At 43.1% G+C, this 19,378-nt stretch overlaps 1 protein-coding gene across 2 annotated transcripts in view; it reads right to left on the bottom strand.

Moving 5' to 3' along the window:
* The window catches only part of LOC141113855 (ABC-type organic anion transporter ABCA8-like), an 84,753-nt gene that overhangs the window by 38,511 nt on the left and 26,864 nt on the right, over nucleotides 1–19,378 (bottom strand). For both annotated transcript variants that reach the window (XM_073607182.1, XM_073607180.1), the window contains 13 exons: nucleotides 14,032–14,258; nucleotides 13,636–13,774; nucleotides 12,172–12,357; nucleotides 11,671–11,818; nucleotides 11,221–11,386; nucleotides 9,348–9,406; nucleotides 7,851–7,961; nucleotides 7,249–7,424; nucleotides 7,037–7,156; nucleotides 3,946–4,084; nucleotides 3,448–3,538; nucleotides 1,828–1,967; nucleotides 1,431–1,550 (listed from right to left, as the gene is read on the bottom strand). In XM_073607182.1, the coding sequence (XP_073463283.1) occupies nucleotides 1,431–1,550; nucleotides 1,828–1,967; nucleotides 3,448–3,538; nucleotides 3,946–4,084; nucleotides 7,037–7,156; nucleotides 7,249–7,424; nucleotides 7,851–7,961; nucleotides 9,348–9,406; nucleotides 11,221–11,386; nucleotides 11,671–11,818; nucleotides 12,172–12,357; nucleotides 13,636–13,774; nucleotides 14,032–14,258 (1,822 nt within the window). The remainder of the gene's footprint in view (nucleotides 1–1,430; nucleotides 1,551–1,827; nucleotides 1,968–3,447; nucleotides 3,539–3,945; nucleotides 4,085–7,036; nucleotides 7,157–7,248; nucleotides 7,425–7,850; nucleotides 7,962–9,347; nucleotides 9,407–11,220; nucleotides 11,387–11,670; nucleotides 11,819–12,171; nucleotides 12,358–13,635; nucleotides 13,775–14,031; nucleotides 14,259–19,378) is intronic.

Raw genomic sequence — 19,378 nt, 5'->3', positions numbered from 1 at the left:
CATTGCCACATTGGTAGCAATTTTGACCTCAAACTTAGCCTTGGGATGTAGTTAAAGAGTATGTAAACCTGAACTCCTTGGCTCTTTTTGGTTTGTTAAATATACAAATGAAAGTGTTTTTTTTTTTTTAAAGTGCAAACAAAATCCTGTTCATCCTGCCAGAAATCCCGTGAGCTGGTAACTTTATATAAATTGTGTAGGCAGGTGCAGTCTACTTTCTCTAGTGCAGGTGGTGCTTAAGTCTTTGGTAGGGATGAGCCAAACACCCCCCGGTTCGCTTCGCGGCAGAACATGCGAACAGGCAAAAAATGTGTTAGAACACGCGAACACCGTTAAAGTCTATGGGACACGAACATGAAATTTTAAAGGCTAATATGCAAGTTATTGTCATAAAAAGTGTTTGGGAACCCGGGTCCTGCCCCAGAGGACATGTATCAGGGGACAGGCATACTATAGACACCCCCCAGGTATGAAATTTAAAGGAATATTTCACTTTTATTGTTTCACTTTAAGCATTATTAAAATTACTGCTCCCGAAAAAATGGCTGTGTTTAAAACTTTTTTTTGCATTGATACATGTCCCCTGGGGCAGGACCTGGGTCCCCAAACACTTTTTATGACAATACCATTAATATAACCCTTTAAAATGATCACTTTTAATGTCTCCCATAGACTTTTTAAGGGTGTTGCGGTTTTCGAATTTTCCGCGAACACCCCAAATTGTTTGCTATTTGGCGAACAGGCGAACACCTGATGTTCGAGTCGGAGTTGGGAGCCAGGAATGCTCACCCACACCATCCAGTACCACAGACTGTACTGACTCATCCGAAGATTCAACCTTGGGCTCAGGTGAAAAGAAAATAGAAGACATGCCTGGTCCCTTGTAACTTCAGGCCTCCCGAGTCACTGCCTGCAGTTGAGCCTTTGCCAAGTGACTCTACGGGGAATCAAGAGAGCCGGCACTCTTTGCAGTCTAACCGCGGCCAGCTCTGCTGTCCAGTTGTTTGAGTTGTTTATTATTCTGCCTACCCATATTTTGATTGTGCTTTTATCACCATTGTTATTGTTGTTTCCACTTTATTTTGATGCCAAGGACAGCATCTGTTAAGGGGGGTGGGGGGGGGGGGGTATTGTAGGCAAATGCCGTCTATTTTCGCTATTTCTCCACTCTCCACTGCAGGTGGTACTCTTCTGCAGTGACACTGCAGTTGGAGAAGAGGTCAAGAGGAACATGATCCCTCTATGGTTTCCTGGGTCACTGGGGAAGCTATCCCATTGTATGCTGCCATCCAATGTGGCTCTAACAGCCATCTTGGGTCAGGCGGACCCTTTTTAAGGCCCACAGCCTCCGCATTTAAGAATTGGTAAAAATTTGCAGAATTTCAGACATTAGAACTGCCAGATTATAAAAACATAAAAACGTCACCCACCTCCTTTTTCAATCTCGGCCTCTCCTTCCAATTTCAGGAACACATCATCCAGAGTAGTAATAGAGACTCCGTAACTTACAATTTCTCGGCCCACATATCCCTCCAGGTCAGAGAACAGAGCTGCAAAAAAACAGTTCAGTGTTATAGGAGAACTTTAGCATATAGAACTGGAAAGGACAGTAGGAGGTTAGTGTAATCAATGAATTACATTTATCTCCATGCTGTCTTTTCTGACTTAGGGATCATATAAATATGGCAGGAACTTTGCGGTACCCTTAGCTTGATGCTCCTGGTCCGTGCACTCTCTGCTTCCTTTCCCTGTTATTTTATGAATCCACTACAAATGAATGTATACTTCCATTTTATGCCCCCCCAGACTATGACATGATCCCCGTACCAGGGAAGGCATCCATGTTCAGGAATGGCAGGGTGAACGTCAAATCCTCCACATTCTGTGTGCTGAGTTTGGCACTGGAGACGTGCTGCTTTATGAGGGATGTGATGGCCTCTGTATCACATGATGGGGTCACCTGCATCCTGGTTACCCAAAAAGGACAAAGTTATCAGTCAAAATTCATCATTAAAACACTCTCCACACTTTTGAGGGACATGGATCCTTCATATGGGTCTACCTTATATTCCTTTGAAGCTGGAAATGTCAGACTTAGTCTTAAAAAGGGCCACGTGCTATACCAGAGATTACGGTTTAATGACACAATAGTGGATGATTAGTCTATGCTGAAAAGACCAAAAAGTTTTTTTCTCTGTATTTACCACATTGACCCACAGCATAGAAGTTTCTGCATTTTCATAAACCCAACTAGGCTTATTTCTCTATTCGTGTAGTGTAGACCTGGTGACTCCAGGCAACTAAAGCTTCCTTGGTTATTCAGGTATGAGGCTTTGTTGTGTTTGCATCACAGTCTAGATGTTAAGAGAAGTAGTTTTGTGAATCCTAACCCTTCCTTTATGGTTCAGGTATGAGGCTCTTTGCGTTAGCACCACAGTCTAGATAGTGGAGAGGTTGTTTGGTGAATCCTAACCCTTCCTTGAAGGTTCCAGTAGGGGGACCTTTGTGTTAGCACTACAGTCTAGATGTTCGAGGAGTTGTTTAGTGAATCCTAACCCTTCCATGTGGGTTCCTGTATGAAGCCCTTTGTGTTGGCATCACAGTAGATGTTAGTGGAGTTGTTTAATGAATCCTAACTCTTCCATGAAGGTTCAGGTATGAAACCTTTTGTGTTTGCACCACAGCCTAAATGTTAGAGGAGTTGTTTGGTGAATCCTAACCCTTCCGTGTAGTTTAGTTATGAAGCCCTTTGTGAAAGTGCCAAAGTCTAGATGTTAGAGGAGTTGTCTGATGAACCTTAACCCTTCCTTGAAATTTCAAGTATGAGACCCTTTGTGTTTGCACCACAGTCTAGATGTTAGCAGAGTTGTTTGGTGAATCCTAATCCTTCTTGAAAGTTCAGGTATGGGACCCTTTGTGTTGGCACCATAGTCTAGATGGTAGAGGAGTTGATTGGTGAATCCTAACCCTTTTTGAAGGTTCAGGTATGAGACCCTTTGTGTTTTCACCACAGTCTAAATGTTAGAGGAGTTGTTAGTGAATCCTAACTCTTCCATGTAGTTTAGGGATGAAGCCCTTTGCATAAGAACCACAGTCTATATGTTAGAAGAGTTGTTTGGTGAATCCTAACCCTTCCTTGAAGGTTTAGGTATGAGACCCTTTGTGTTTGCTCCTCATCCTAATTGTTAGAGAAATTGTTTGGTGAATCCTAACCCTTCCGTGTTGTTTAGGTATGAAGCCCTTTGTGAAAGCACCAAAGGCTAGATGCTAGAGGAGTTGTTTGGTGAACCTTAACCCTTCTTTGAAATGTCAAGTATGAGATCCTTTGTGTTTGCACCACAGTCTAGATGTTAGAGGAATTGTTTGGTGACTCCTAAACTTAGTGCACCAACTACATCTTCTGCAAGTCTCAAAGCATTACATGCAGGTTTGGGTCTCCATGCTCACCTCAAGTGATAGCCGATGCCCCATTTTCGCTTTAGGAAAAAAGAACTCCCAACGCATTTCAGCCTCCCATTGGAAAGCACAGCCTTACGGTCTGGAACCAAATTACAAGATAATGATCAGACATGTATAAGAATTTCCAACAAGTTTAAACATTTTGTATGCCATGGCAAGCAAGTTTGAGAGTTGGGATAAACTACATTGGATGCATCTGGTTACAGAGATTGGTCTTTGAAAAGCCAACATTTGTTGTAGCCCAAAATAGCCCAAATGATAGCTAAGGTCACAAATTTAAAGGAAAAATGCTTGGTCATGTGAACTTTTACAGCAGATACAACCATGCTGATTGGCTTCAGAATATTTGGGCAGTGACCACTTATTGGGCTAAAGAAATGGACATGAGTAGTCTTGAGTACATTTTTTAAAATAAATGTTTCTCAAGGGCCCCTAGGGTTTAAATTACACCAGACAGGTGGACACCAAAACCTTAAAGCACCGCACCCGCAAGGATGTCAGCTTCGTCCATGAACTGCGTGCTAAATAAGGTGACGTGGCCAACTTTGCGCTCTTTGAGAACAGACCATACACGGTGCCTGGAGAATGGGTCAAGGCCAGCCGTCGGTTCATCCAGCAACAGAATCTAAAAGGAGGGCAGTTTTAAAAATAGAAGAGATATTTGTAAAGATTTGTGTTGCATACCAACGATTAAAAGAAAACTTCAGTCAAAACCATAAATTATGTTTACTTTATATATAATTTAATACTCATCCATGTCCTCCACAATTTTAGAGAAATGAGAATCCTTAAATTGTAAGAAGTTAGATGTACCATGTATAAAAAATTGTGGTGCCATGGTGTGAAAGGGGTTTTTATCTCCATAGGTTTCATCCAGGCAGGTTGAGGCACTCCAGGGTGCTTATGTCATACAAGGGAAACTGGATTTTATGTCTCTTCAGAGATTGGTAAAACTCGGTTTTGGTCCTGGAGCCCAGAGGCTTTGTAGAGACTTTGAAGGGATGAAGCTCCCAACCTGGGTCCACCAGCAGTCTATGTGTGTGGAGGGCTGTCTTTATAGATGTGACTACGGCTCAGGGCTCCAACCCAGACAAAAGGAGATCTCTGGCCAGGAGTCAGATTGTGTATTTCTTTGGTGGCAGAGGAATGCTAAAAAAAAGTGTGTGTGGAACTTGAGCTTTGTTTTAATAAAAATGGGAAGGAAACGCCCTTAAAAATAAAATTTAAAGTGGTTGTAAATCCTTCCATATACAGTGAGGTGACTGGCCTCAAGTGATACACAAAGATTAAGCAAATCCTCCTATATAAGTTTTACCTGTTTATCTGCAGCCCTCTCTTTAGCCTCCTAAAAAACACAATTTCTAAACTCCAGAAAGCAGGGGGTGGAGATCTGATGTTACACATTGCACAGCACAGAACAATGACCTGAGTGTAATCTGAGACCTGAGTGGTGGGAATGGACATACCCCCTCTACACAGTCTAATAAGGTAACCTGCACAGCTAAGACTGTGGGGGGCAGTCTGCATGTCACAGGGGGGCAGTCTGCATGTCACGGGGGGCAGTCTGCATGTCACGGGGGGCAGTCTGCATGTCACGGGGGGCAGTCTGCATGTCACGGGGGCAGTCTGGATGTCACGGGGGGCAGTCTGCATGTCACGGGGGGGCAGTCTGCATGTCACGGGGGCAGTCTGCATGTCACAGGGGGGCAGTCTGGATGTCACAGGGGGGCAGTCTGGATGTCACAGGGGGGGCAGTCTGGATGTCACAGGGGGGCAGTCTGGATGTCACAGGGGGGGCAGTCTGCATGTCACAGGGGGGCCAGTCTGCATGTCACAGGGGGGCCAATCTGCATGTCACAGGGGGGCCAGTCTGCATGTCACAGGGGGGCCAGTCTGCATGTCAAAGGGGGGCCAGTCTGCATGTCACAGGGGGGGGCAGTCTGCATGTCACAGGGGGGGCAGTCTGCATGTCTGATGGGGACACCAGATGAAGGGTGGACTGATGGGGACACCACGACATGTAAGGAGGACTGATGGGGACACCACGACATGTAAGGAGGACTGATGGGAACACCACAACATGTAAGAAGGATGAATGGGGGCACCACGACATGTAAGGAGGACTGATGGGGACACCACGACATGTAAGGAGGACTGATGGGGACACCACGACATGTAAGGAGGACTGATGGGGACACCACGACATGTAAGGAGGACTGATGGGGACACCACGACATGCAAGGAGGACTGATGGGGACACCACGGCATGAAAGGAGGACTGATGGGGACACCGAGACATGTAAGGAGGACTGATGGGGACACCACGACATGTAAGAAGGACTGATGGGGACACCACGACATGTAAGAAGGACTGATGGGGACACCACGACATGTAAGGAGGACTGATGGGGACACCAGATGTAAGGAGGGCTCCGCTGATGGGGACACTAGATGTAAGGAGGACTCCGCTGATGGGGACACCAGATGTAAGGAGGACTCCACTGATGGGGACATCAAATGTAAGGAGGACTCCACTGCTGGGGACACAGATGTAAGGAGGGGCTCTGCTGATGGGACACAGATATGAGGAAGGCTCCGCTGATGGGGGCACCTGATGTAAGGAGGGACTCTGCTGGGGACACCTGATGGCATCTAGTGGCAGGCGACATGGCAGGTGACACGCTCAGGGCTCCCACTGATTCTGCATTATGGTGAGTTGAATGATTTAATTTTATATTACAATGTGATAATAGAAATAATGCGCAATCATCCTGACACCACAACAACCATGGTGCCGGGATGATTGAAGCGCTAACACCACGTGTTTGGAGTATCTTTATCTGCTGATTGTTAAACTCTGGAATTCACATATTGCTATTGTGGTGTAGGATCTGGGGCTGCTGCCCCTCCATACCTCTCCCCCCTTTCCCCCTCCATCTCTCATCCCTCACGCCCATTTAAGCCACACCTACTATTTCACATAAACCACGCCCATTCTTCTGCATTTTTACAACTTTCTATGCCATGCCTTCAAATGCATGCCCCACCCCCTAATTATAATGCAACTCCGCCCACAGCCAAAAAAGTGTCCCTAAAAATTTTTTACAATGCTCTGGTCCTCTTCCAGACCCTGCACTTTTTGCTTCCCAGCTCTGCCCCCAGCTTCTTCCCGGCAGCAGCACAAGGTAAGGGGGGTACACTGTCATGAAAGGGAGGGTGGGGACTCTTGACTTCTGATGGTTGGAGGGCTCTTGACATCTGATGTAAGGGGGATAGGGTACTCTGGACATCTAGTCTTACGGATACAACCAGCCTTTTGAGGGCAACCATAATGCTGATGCAGCCCACAATGAAATTGAGTTTGACATCCCTGGCATAGACTGTCAGAACTGACTCTCACGCAGATAGCAGAAGATTGTGAGAGTAGACAGACATCACACTCGGGGCTTTGTTCATTTTTCATTTCACAGGTTTAAATCCACTTTTAAGAAAATGGATGTGCCCTTAATGCTCCATGCTGGTTCTCGCAAAGTGTTTTTTTTTGCAATGAAAGCCAAAAAATACTTGAAAAGATTACCTCAGGGTCTCCTAATAGTGCAATCGCCAGGGTCAGCTTCCTCCTCTGACCTCCACTCAGTTTATTGGCTCTCAGGTCTTCAATGTTCTCTATGTCCAGGTCACAAAGGACCTTTTCTACCTATAAAAAAAGTCTAATCAGCAAAAACTCAAACCTCCCATTTGCAGATGTCTATTGCTGATGTACATCTGCACATCCGCATTGGTTTGTACCTCGGATTTCACTTTACTTCTAGGAACTCCTTTAATCTGAGCAAAAACTTCCAAGTTCTCCTTCACCGTTAGAAGCTCAGAGTTGATATCGATCTGCGGACAAAAGCCGATCTTTCTCTGGATCTCCTGACGATGACTGAGGTCTGATAGAGGATGGCCATAGATGTTGGCAGACCCTACAATGAGGAAGAAATGACGTTAAAGGTCATCTCCACCCAAAACATATATTTGAGCCTCAATCTGTATTTCAGGGGTTGGTTATGGTCCTATCAGAAGATTCGAAGTCATGTACCCATAATGCACAGTAAGATAATGACACCATGCTTGTTCTGTTCAACAGCAGTATGGTGCCCACTTCTCAGATGTTTCTAGATGTGGTATTAGCTCAGTGTGGTCAGAGGGCTCTTTGAAGCTCAATATAAGTAGAGAGATGGAAACTGTATTGGATTTGGGTCAGCTTTTTTTAATGTTAGGCCACATTTACACTAGCAAATGTGCCCGGCAGTGGTTACATTCAGCCCTGGACACAGACTGTAGAGGTCATGCCTATCTATCTATATTTATATAGACAGGTAAAGCTTATAACGAGAGGAAAAACTCACCACCAGTGGCTCCGCCCATCCCACTGAGTATATTCAGTAATGTTGTTTTTCCAGCCCCACTGTGACCGAGTAACGCTGTGATCTGTCCCTCATAGATGTCCAGATTCAGTCCTGGGGGGTAAAACCTTTCAGTGATCAATGCACAGCTACACAATATGGGATTATGCTTCCATCAGAAACAAAAAAATTGTGGAATGCAACATTGAGTCTCTTTAAAAAAAAAAAGGACAGTCATCCTTTTTGTGTAAAGAATACTTATCCTTTCCCAACTTTCTGGAACTTTTCAGGTCTCCTTGCCCTTAAAGGGTTCTATTTATAAAAAGATAAAAATAAAAAAATACCTTAAGCTTTCTTACAGCTATAACAAATAGTCCCCATAATTTGCCTAATATGTGTGTTTCCTATGATCATCAGCTCCATCTACTGGCTACAATGCAGTATTTTTCTGTAAAACCTCAATCATGGAAATATCACATCATGGCCACTAGATGGAGCTGGCGATTATAAGAATAAACATCTTTGTCAATATATGGGGATTATTCATGACAGCTGAGAGAATGCTTGAGATGTTCATACAGAATTTTTTATTTTTGTATTTTTATAAATACACCCCTTAATCTTTTTAATGATTACATACAGTGTGTTCATTAAAATTAGGTATTGGCTGTGAATGTTTGTATGCCCACTGTCTTCTAAATAGGAATTCCTCAGGACAGACAGCCTATTCTCTGCCCTGAATGAAGGGAAATATATAGTAAGAAGAATTCAGCTTCACGACATTCGGAGTTTACGAATCACAGTAATAACAAATTTCAATCAATCCAAAATAAATGAAAAACTTTACTAAATAAATTATAAACTAATTATCCAATGTCGAATGAAAAAATAAATTTGAGTTTGAATTAGAAATGGAGACATATTGCAATAAATACAGTAAGTTATAAAAGAGAAATAACATGAGGATTCCTACTTAGGCTGTTTTATAGAATAAAAAAGAAAATAATAGAATACAACAGAATAGAAAAGAATAGATTAGAATAGAACAGAAAATAAAAGGATAGAAAAGAATAAAATAGAATAGAACAGAAAAAAATAAAATAGAATTACACATAATAAAATATACTATTAATTTCTATTCTATTCTAATCTATTATTTTCAATTCTGTTCTATAAAGCAGCCTAAGTAGGAATCGTCATCTTTTTTCACTTCTAAATCTTATTGTATTCATTGCAATATGTTCCATTTCAAATTCAAATTCATTTTCAAGTTCATATTGAATCGATTTGAAAATAATGAACATACGAAACAAAATCGGAATATACAAAACAAATTCTGAAAACGAACCATTTCAACATTATTATGAATATGAGGAAACAAACTAATTAACTTAACACACAAATCTTTCTCTGTTGTGCACATCTCTAATATGAAATATTTTATTTCCAGGATTGTGGATTTACAGACAAGAGAAGTGAACATTTTAGAAATTGGATCACCTCGTAGCGCCTCTGTCGTCTTGTCCTTGCCGCTGTACATTTTCTTGACATTACTTATCCTGTATGAAGGGAGAAGATGATGATTTAGAGGAAATTACATAAAACCAGTCCAAGAACATGTTCTTTGACCTGATACTAAAATTCACATATTACATCAACCATTCTCAACCAGGGTTCCTCCAGAGGTTTCTAGAGCAGTCATTGGTTGACCTCCATACTTCCAGTCATTGGTTGACCACTGATGGTGCCTCCATACTTCCAGAGCCAACACCACTCTACAGAGCTAGCTCCCGATACTAAAATTCACAATTTACACTAACCATTCTCAACCAGGGTTTCTCCAGAGGTTTCTCTGGGTTTCTTGAGCTGTGGCTGGTTGACCTCCCAACTGAAGGTGCCTCCATAGTTCCAGATCCAACACACTCTAAAAGCTAGCTCCCAATACTAAAATTCACAATTTATACCAACCATTCTCAACCAGGGTTCCTCCAGAGATTTCTAGGGGTTCCTTGAGCTGTGGCTGGTTGACCTCCCAGCTGATGGTGCCTCCATAGTTTCAGGGCTCACTCGGGACAGAGGCTTTTGGAGGGGACTGAATGCTAGCCTCTTGCCTACTGACTATGGGCTTCGGCATTTGAGCTACAAGCATTTAGGAAGATATTCTGTTATGTAATGCAAAAGGACATTATTAAGGAGGCCATGATGGTTTCTGCCAGCTTCGGACTCAGTGGGCAGATGTATGTGAAAGGAATGCTGATTAATGAGATCTGGAAAGCCTGGGTCTTTCACCCAATAGTTTATTGTGCTCATTAACACACCTTTGTCTCCTAGAAAACTATTGGGGGATGTGTTTATACTTATGTGTATTGTAAGTTGAGTGAGGAGGTGGCAAGTCTACCCTGAAAGGTCATATCTGAGTCACCAAGTCTGGGTAAATGATTAGAGGGGAGAATCTTCTCTTCAACTGTATATAAGACTGTATTCTTGTTCTAATAAACAGTCCATGTTCAGCAACCAAACAAGTATTGTCTAGTTTTGTTGTTGGGAGCGGTTGGAATATCTGATATCTATATTCAGATTGGGAGGAAGTGGTATATGACGAAAGCACTCAAGCAGAGTATGGGAAGTTTCGTTACAGTTCCCAATACTAAAATGAACATTTTACATAAACTAATCTAAACCAGAGTTCCTTCACAGGTTTTCAGAGGTTCCTTGAGCATTCGTTGGTTGACCTCCTAACTGATGGTGCCTGGATAGTTCCAGAGCCAACACCACTCAACTGAACCAGAACCATGGCCCCAATTATCTTTTTAGCTGTGTTTTGCAACTCTGACCACTGGTCTTGAGCATTCTTTCCAATGACCACCAAAGAATTATTAACAGCAGGGGTTCTCCAAGGCCTAAAAAATTATTTCTAGGTTCTGCTGGGGTAAAAAGGTTGAGAAAGCGGCTCCACATGAATCAACAGATTGCTTATTAGCATGGCCAAATCACATATCTTGGGTAACAAAGAACCTCTTCCTTGCCATGAATAAAATATCACACCTCGCAAAGGCTAAGCTGCTCCATTCACACTTGTACGACTCAAAATACATTTACGTTTTTGGTTGTAACGTGACAAAATGTGTCAAATTTCAAGGGGTATGAATACTTTTTCAAGGCATTGTATAATGGGCAATAATGGCCGCTTCCATGGCAATTCAAATATTTAACATCATGTTGAAATGAAAATGTGCCCCCATCCTGGATCATTGTTAAAAATAATATTTGGGGTCTGTGTCAACAAGCCATGGGCTCTCTTTAATTCAATGTGCTTACTGGGTGTGACTTCTATAATGGACAGAAGTGGAGACTTCACCTCAAACATCAGTACCTGATCGCTTCTTTTCCCAGTAACTCAATGGGAACTTTTTCTGCATAGTCCCCCGAGTCCTCTTCTATGTGCTCTCCTTCACCTAGCGGTACGGTGGTCATCTTCTTCTTTGACCAGAATGAAGGGCTCAGGCAGAACAGCGGGTTGTGTCTTACTCCGTGTTTATCTGCCATGAAAATAAGTCAAGTCTGGTTAAGGCCATGAGGATAAAATAAAGACAGCTTTAGAGTTACTTCGGTTGAGGCTTTTAGACCAGTGTGTATATAATTACATCATAAGAGAGACATCACAGTGACCAAGACAAGTCAGTGCAATAGCTTGAATTCTTATGTTTGAGGCTTGGATACAATTGACATTCCCACCCCTGTGCACCACGTGACACATTTTGTTATTGGAACTCCTTGATCCACCGCTAAATGATGAGAATAAATATCAGCCATTTGTTATCACCTGGAATAATCTTGTCGAAATAGAGAGTGAGAATGATATAAAGTACTGAATCCAGAGTCAGGTAGATGGCGCTGGAGAGTATGTGGGAGGAGTCACCACCGATGTCTGAGAAGAAGGCCCCTTGAAAGTCATTTTCCATGTGCATGCTCTAAAAACACAGAGAAGCCATAATAAATGGGCACATCTCACACCAACAAATACACTTTCAAAGTGTTTGACTATACTTTCTGAAGTGTATTTAAACCTAACTAATGCTTTATCCATGCAGTGCAGGACAACAGGTTCACATTAATTCCCGCCCCTGAAGAATCTGAAGAATCGTTCCTTCACGCCTCCTTGGTTCCATTCAGCTGCCAAATAAAGAAGATCAGTAGATCCATACCACTTCCTCTCCCTTCCTGTCATATGACTGCACTGGTGCTTGGTGCCTGACTAGGGGTGGGGCGATAATGCTCAGCCCTGTGTAAGCTCCACAAACAGCTCCCAAAAATAAATGATTACCTCCACTATCCCGACAGCGAAGGAGAAGGGGTGGAAAATGCTCAGAAAAACTTCCAGAGATTTGGGTATGGCGTTCACCAGGGGAAGGAGGCCCAACGCAGCTAGGAAGAGAGTGATGAAAAACCCAAGAATCGCTGCCAGGCGGTGCTTCCTGAAGAGGGCGCTCAACATGCAGTTAAAACAGACCTGAGTGGGTAAAAAGATTAATCAATGAGGTTGGATTCAGTTCATAAAAAAGGAGCTGCAGAGGAAAACTACCTCCATATACCTCCTGTCTATAATGCCCCCCATATGGTAAGGATCCCTCATGAAACCCTAGCGATGTAAACTAGATGACATGTAATTTGCTCTGAGCCCTGGAGATCTCCAGCCACTTCCTGTCTACATGCACTCCAGGGATGGCGGCGTGGCATTTCAGAGGGTTTCCTGATGGTGACAACACTTGACTATGCCTGTGTAGTGTGTATTGACATGTCCGCTTGTAGTCTCCACTGGAATCCCTTGTGACAATGCAGGGAGACTGAGACAGTGTTGTCACACTATAATAGGAAGTTCCATGACCTTCTAGGCAGAATTTTGAAAATGACTTTTGAAAAGACATTGACATGTTAAAGCTTCTATGACATGTTACTGATTGGTTGCATGTCTTTTTGCAGCTAAACTTGGCTAGGGTGCGGGGTGAGCCTTAGGATACTAAATTTGGACTATCCCAAGGTTTAATCCGCACACTACCCTACCCAAATTTGGTGAAAATTATAATGGAGGACATTCTCTTACTATGACGGACTCCTCAGGGTGAAACCCCTCAGTGGACTCAAATGAAGGAGCAAATCTGAGCCTACAACCTTAAACAGTCTCTCCAAGAGTTAACAAGGGCAATCTCTAGGATCTCGCTCAGGCCTCTACTCACTGTGTCCTGGGTATTTGAATGCTTTCCTGCAGTACCAGACGGCTTCTGTAATGTGAGCCTCCAGACAAGATCCTCTGTAGACTTCCTACAAACTACTCCCAGCATCACCAGACACAGGTCCCTAAGCTCTCATTGAGCTGGGACCCCTGTAGCCTCCTGCAAACTTTCACTAAGTGGCAATAGGGCCACAACCCTCAGGCTGGGTCTTCGCCCACAGGACAAGGACCCTGCTGTTCTAGGGCCCAGCCTATTTTTACACACCTCACTCACATACTGGTCATTCTTCCTACCTCAGGATTGGCTGATGCTGTTCAATATGCAAGTTAAAGGGCCTGCTTCTTTCAACCCACTAAATTCTGGAACCCACCAAAAATCAGGGGGAAGCAGCCAAGCCTACAACCAGCAGAACCCAAAACAGCCAAAAGCAATTAAACTTCACTGCACTAGTTATAGAAGAGCCAACAACTAAATTTACCTCAATACTACTAGCAACCTAACTAGGAGGGTGATAAAAATGTGGCTTTCATTTACGCAAACACATCATCGAGACTTACCGTTGCAATGCCGTAGAGGCTGAAGAGTAGAAAAATAACGCCAAAGGAACTTTGCACAAACACATAAGTGGTGGCAACCAGAGCCATGAGGGTGGCGATGATGATGGCACTGACGATGTACAGCAACCCCCAAGACAACCTGAAATACAAGATGATGACACCATACTGGAGATCTAAGAATGGAAATCTCCAACCAATGGGGGCCATTTTATCCGCCAACAGAAAGGCAGGCATGCTTGTGACCCCCCAATCTTCCTGAACTTTTGAAAGTCAGTAGCGCCACCACTGTGTCACTGCCCCACCTCCCACACTATTGGCACCCTACCTGAGCTATTTATGTTCCATAAAGAATCCCTACCAAGAATATACTTATTTGGGTTGACCAACGCCACTCACCAAAACGCCAGATCCTTCAGTCCCATCATCCTCATCAGCTCTCTGGTTTTCCTCCTCTCCCGGGTAATCTGCAGCGTCATGAGATAGGACAATGAGACGAAGCACATGCTCAAGTCATAGATGATGGTGCCCATGAACAGAACCGGCCTTTCTGTGAGATCCAAAGATTTCATCTTCACCACCTCTGTGGCCGCCAAACCATCCCACAGCGACTGCTTGGTGTTCTTCTGCAAAATATTGTTTGTGCTGATTATTTCAGTATTTTTTAAGGTTGGGCAATTTTTAAGTTTATATATTTTTTATATTATTTTTCTGTTAAAAGAAAAGGGAGTAAAAGATCAATAATATATCTACTTTATTTTTTTGGAAAGCCCGAGAACTCCCCCAAAAAAAAGGGAAATACCACCTCTTTTGACATTCACTAGAACAAGTGTTCTCATTGGAAGAATTTACATTCAATTTTTGTCCCGCTGACAGTGGTTATCAGGACACGTAGGGGCGCATTAATGAGGAGCTATTCGCCTTGTGAAACTGCTTGAAAAAGTATTCATACCCCTTGAAATTTTCCACATTCTGTCATGTTACAACCAAAAATGTAAATGTATTTTATTGGGACTTTATGTAATAGACCAACACAAAGTGGCACATAATTGTGAAGTGGAAGGAAAATTAAAATGATACAAATAAATATGTGAAAAGTGTGGGGGGGCATTTGTACCCCTAACATGATACCCCTAACTAAAATCTAGTGGAACCAATTGCCTTCAGTAGTCACCTAATTAGTAAATAGAGTCAACCTGTGTGTAATTTAATCTCAGCATAAAGCTGTTCTGTGAATCCCTCAGAGGTTTGTTAGAGAACCGTAGTAAACAAACAGTCTCATGAAGGCCAAGGAACACATCAGACAGGTCAGGGATAAAGTTGTGGAGAAGCATAAAGCAGGGTTAGGTTATAAAAAAATCTCCCAAGCTTTGATCATCTCACGGAGCTCTGTTCAATCCATCATCGGAAAATGGAAAGAGTATGGCACAACTGCAAACCTACCAAGACATGGCCGTCCACCTAAACTGACCGGCCGGGCAAGGAGAGCATTCATCAGAGAAGAGCCAAGAGGTCCATGGTAACTCTGGAGGAGCTGCAGAGATCCACAGCTCAGGTGGGAGAATCTGTCCACAGGACAACTATTAGTCGTGTTCTCCACAAATCTGCCCTTTATGGATGAGTGACAAGAAGAAAGACATTGGTGAAAGAAAGTCATAAGAAGTCCTGTTTGCAGTTTGTGAGAAGCCATGTGGAGGACACAGCAAACATGTGGAAGAAGGTGATCTGGTCACATGAGACCAAAGTTGAACTTTTTGGCCTAAAAGCAAAACGCTATGTGTGGCGGAAAACTAACACTGCACATCACCCTGAACACACCATCCCCACCGTGAAACATGGTGGTGGCAGCATCATGTGGTGGGGATGCTTTTCTTCAGCAGGGACAGGGAAGCTGGTCAGAGTTGATGGGAAGATGGATGGAGCCAAATACAGGACAATCTTACAAGAAAACCTGTTTTGCCACGTACACACGGGCGGACTTTTCGATCGGACTGGTTCGATGGACTTTCCGACAGACTTTTGACGGACTTTTGAACGGACTTGCCTACACACGATCACAACAAAGTCCGATGGACAAGTACGTGATGACGTACGACCGGACTAAAATAAGGAAGTTGGTAGCCGGATGCCAATAGCTGCCCTAGCGTGGGTTTTCGTATGTGGGACTAGCATACAGACGAGCGGATTTTTCGACCGGACTCGAGTCCGTCGGACAAATTTGAAACATGTTCCAAATCTAAAGTCCGTCAGATTTTTGACAGAAAAAGTCTGCTGCAGGTCCGATGGAGCCCACACACGGTCGGATTGTCCGCCGGATTCGGTCCGTCGGACCAGTCTGGTCAAAAAGTCCGCCTGTGTGTACATGGCATTAGAGTCTGCAAAAGACTTGAGACTGGGGCGGAGGTTCATCTTCCAGCAGGACAACGACCCGAAACATACAGCCAGACCTACAATGGAATGGTTTAGATCAAAGCATATTCATGTGTTAGAATGGCCCAGTCAAAGTCCAGACCTAAATCACATTGAGAATCTGTGGCAAGACTTGAAAATTGCTGTTCACAGACGCTCTCCATCCAATCTGACAGAACTTGAGATATATTGCAAAGAAGAAGAATGAGCAAAAATGTCCTCTCTAGATGTGCAAAGCTGGTAGAGACATCCCCAAAAAGACTTGCAGCTGTAATTGCAGAGAAAGGAGGTTCTATAAAGTATTGACTCCGGGGGGCGCTATACAAATGTACCCCCCACACTTTTCACATATTTATTTGTATCATTTTCATTTTCCTTCCACTTCACAATTATGTGCCACTTTGTGTTGGTCTATCACATAAAATCCCAATAAAATACATTTATGTTTTTGGTTTTAACATGACAAGATGTGGAGAATTTCAAGGGGTATGAAAACTTTTTCAAGGCACTGTATATTTGCACTGTGTGAATGGGAGCAAAATCAAATGTTATTAGGATATATCCTCTGCAGGTTAAATGTTATTCGCTCTTTAAGACTAGAGTGAATCAAAAAATGTAGCATTCTGACCACTAAATGGAGCTGACGACCATAGGAAATAAATACACTATATTGTCAAAAGTATTGGGACGCCTGTCGTCTCTCACACACATGAACTTTAATGGCATCCCAGTCTTATGCCCCGTACACACGGTCAGACATTGATCGGACATTCCGACAACAAAATCCATGGATTTTTTCCGATGCATGTTGGCTCAAACTTGTCTTGCATACACACGGTCGGACAAAGTTGTCGGAAAATCCGATCGTTCTGAACGTGGTGACGTAAAACACGTACGTCGGGACTATAAACGGTTCAGTAGCCAATAGCTTTCGTCTCTTAATCTATTCTGAGCATGCGTGGCACTTTGTCCATCGGATTTGTATACACACGATCGGAATTTCCGACAACGGATTTTGTTGTCGGAAAATTTTATATCCTGCTCTCAAACTTTGTGTGTCGGAAATTCCCATGGAAAATGTGTGATGGAGCCCACACACGGTCGGAATTTCCGACAACAAGGTCCTATCACACATTTTCCATTGGAAAATCCAACCGCGTGTACAGGGCATTAGTCCGTAGGGTTCAATATTGACTTGGCCCACCCTTTACAGCTATAACAGCTTCAACTCTTCTGGGAAGGCCGTCCACAAGGTTTAGGAGGGTGTCTATGGGAATGTTTGACCATTCTTCCAGAAGCCCATTTGTGAGGTCAGACACTGATGCTGGACGAGAAGGCCTGGCTCACAAGTCTCAGCTCTAATTCAACCCAAAGGTGTTCTGTCAGGTTGAGGTCAGGGCTCTGTGCAGATCAGTCAAGTTCCTCCACCCCAAACTTGCTCATCCATGTCTTTATGTACCTTGATTTGTGCACTGGTCCAAACCATTTGGTGGAGGGGGGATTATGGTATGGGGTTGTTGTTCAGGGGTTGGGTTTGGCCCCTTAGTTCCAGTGAAGGGAACTCTTAAGGCGTCAGCATACCAAGACATTTTGGACAATTTCATGCTCCCAACTTTGTGGGAACAGTTTGGGGACGGCCCCTTCCTGTTCCAACATGACTGCCCACCAGTGTACAAAGCAAGGTCTATAAAGACATGGAGGAGCGAGTTTGGGGTGGAGGAACTTGACTGACCTGCACAGAGTCCTGAACTCAACCCGATAAAACACCTTTGGGATGAAATAGAGCGGAGACTGTGAGGTCAGGCACTGATGTTGGACGAGAAGGCCTGGCTCACAAATGCCCTTCTGGAAGAATGGTCAAACATTCCCATAGACACCCTCCTAAACCTTGTGGACAGCCTTCCCAGAAGAGTTGAAGCTGTTATAGCAGCCAAGGGTGGGCCAACACAATATTGGACCCTGCGGACTAAGACTGGGATGTCATTAAAGCTCATGTGTGTATAAATGCAGGCGTCACAATACTTTTGGTAGCTGGAGTCTTAGGGCTTGAGTGCCTATAACAGTACATTACTTGCTGTAGACATGAAAGGGTGGGCATATTGTATCTACGGGGTCCATATTTTTAAAAAAGTCTTGTGCGTGTCTAGGAGAATGCTGGTGCCTCAATGCGATGACAGAGTTCTGTAAAGGGTACAAATTGCTTTTCCAAAGCTCTTGCTATGGCTTGTTTCGCTGTCAGTAAAACATACATTGGTTGCCAATTGAAATTGGGACCTTGTGAGGTCTGGGGGCTTTAAGTTAGAAATCAAATATTCCGCGCTTAGGATCAATAATAACAAGGAACTGCAGCCCCCCAAGCAAAATGGAAACACCGAAGTGAAATCCACATAACCAAAATGTTCTAATAGGGGAATGGCGCTGTTCACAGATAATGGAAAAATCAAAAAACGCAAAACACAACCCACCAGAAAATGGGAAAAAGAAAATATGAATAAAAAATAAAAAATATATATAAATTATGAAAATAATAATCAATAAATGTGCGGTGTGCACCAAAGTATGTGAAAGAATCTAACTAAAATCCTATAAATTAATCCCTTAAGTTAATAACAAAAGATGTGAATATACAAGTCACTACCATAAGTGAAAAAACGCAAAATCATACATAGTACAGGATGGATAAAAGTGACATAAAAAGTGGTAACAACATTAAAATTCCCACTCACGTGCCCAATATCATAAACAATACATAAAATATACATGTAAGTGAGCCAAATAAACATCTGTGATCTTCCTGAATTGAATAATAAAAAATGTAAATAAAAAATGTGAAAGTGTAAAAATGTATATTAAGGGTGAATTAATCAAAAAATGAGGATAATAATTAATAAATAAGTGCAATCAAACAAGTATATAAATAAATATGTGATGCAATCAAAAACGTCCAATATAAATTGTCCAATGAAGGTATATCAGACAGGTATGTGATCCCCAACGAATTTCAGTGTTAGTGTGTCCGTGTCTGGCAGGCCCCCTCTTGTGCCCTCATTTACCAGAAAGCCCAACCCCCGCAGGGGTGAAGGGCATGAATCAATCCTGTGGCCGGAATGCTGGAGTCCCGGGATCCCCCTCTCAGGTTCAGCGAGCCCCTTCCCACTGGATCCACGTTGTCCTTTACATAAGTATCCACCGGAACAAAATATGTGTGGAGAAACAAGGAATCCTCATAGTGTAAGTCCGTTTAAAATTAAGAGTTTATTGTTCAAAAGATGATTAATAAGTTTAAAAACGGGAGCTGACAGTGCTCTCCTAGCAAAACAAAAACGGATGGTGTCTA

The sequence above is a fragment of the Aquarana catesbeiana genome, linkage group LG12, assembly GCF_042186555.1.
Source record: "Aquarana catesbeiana isolate 2022-GZ linkage group LG12, ASM4218655v1, whole genome shotgun sequence".
NCBI lineage: Eukaryota > Metazoa > Chordata > Amphibia > Anura > Ranidae > Aquarana > Aquarana catesbeiana.
The sequence above is the reverse complement of the archived record's forward strand: the minus strand, read 5'-3'. Positions and strand labels throughout refer to the sequence as shown.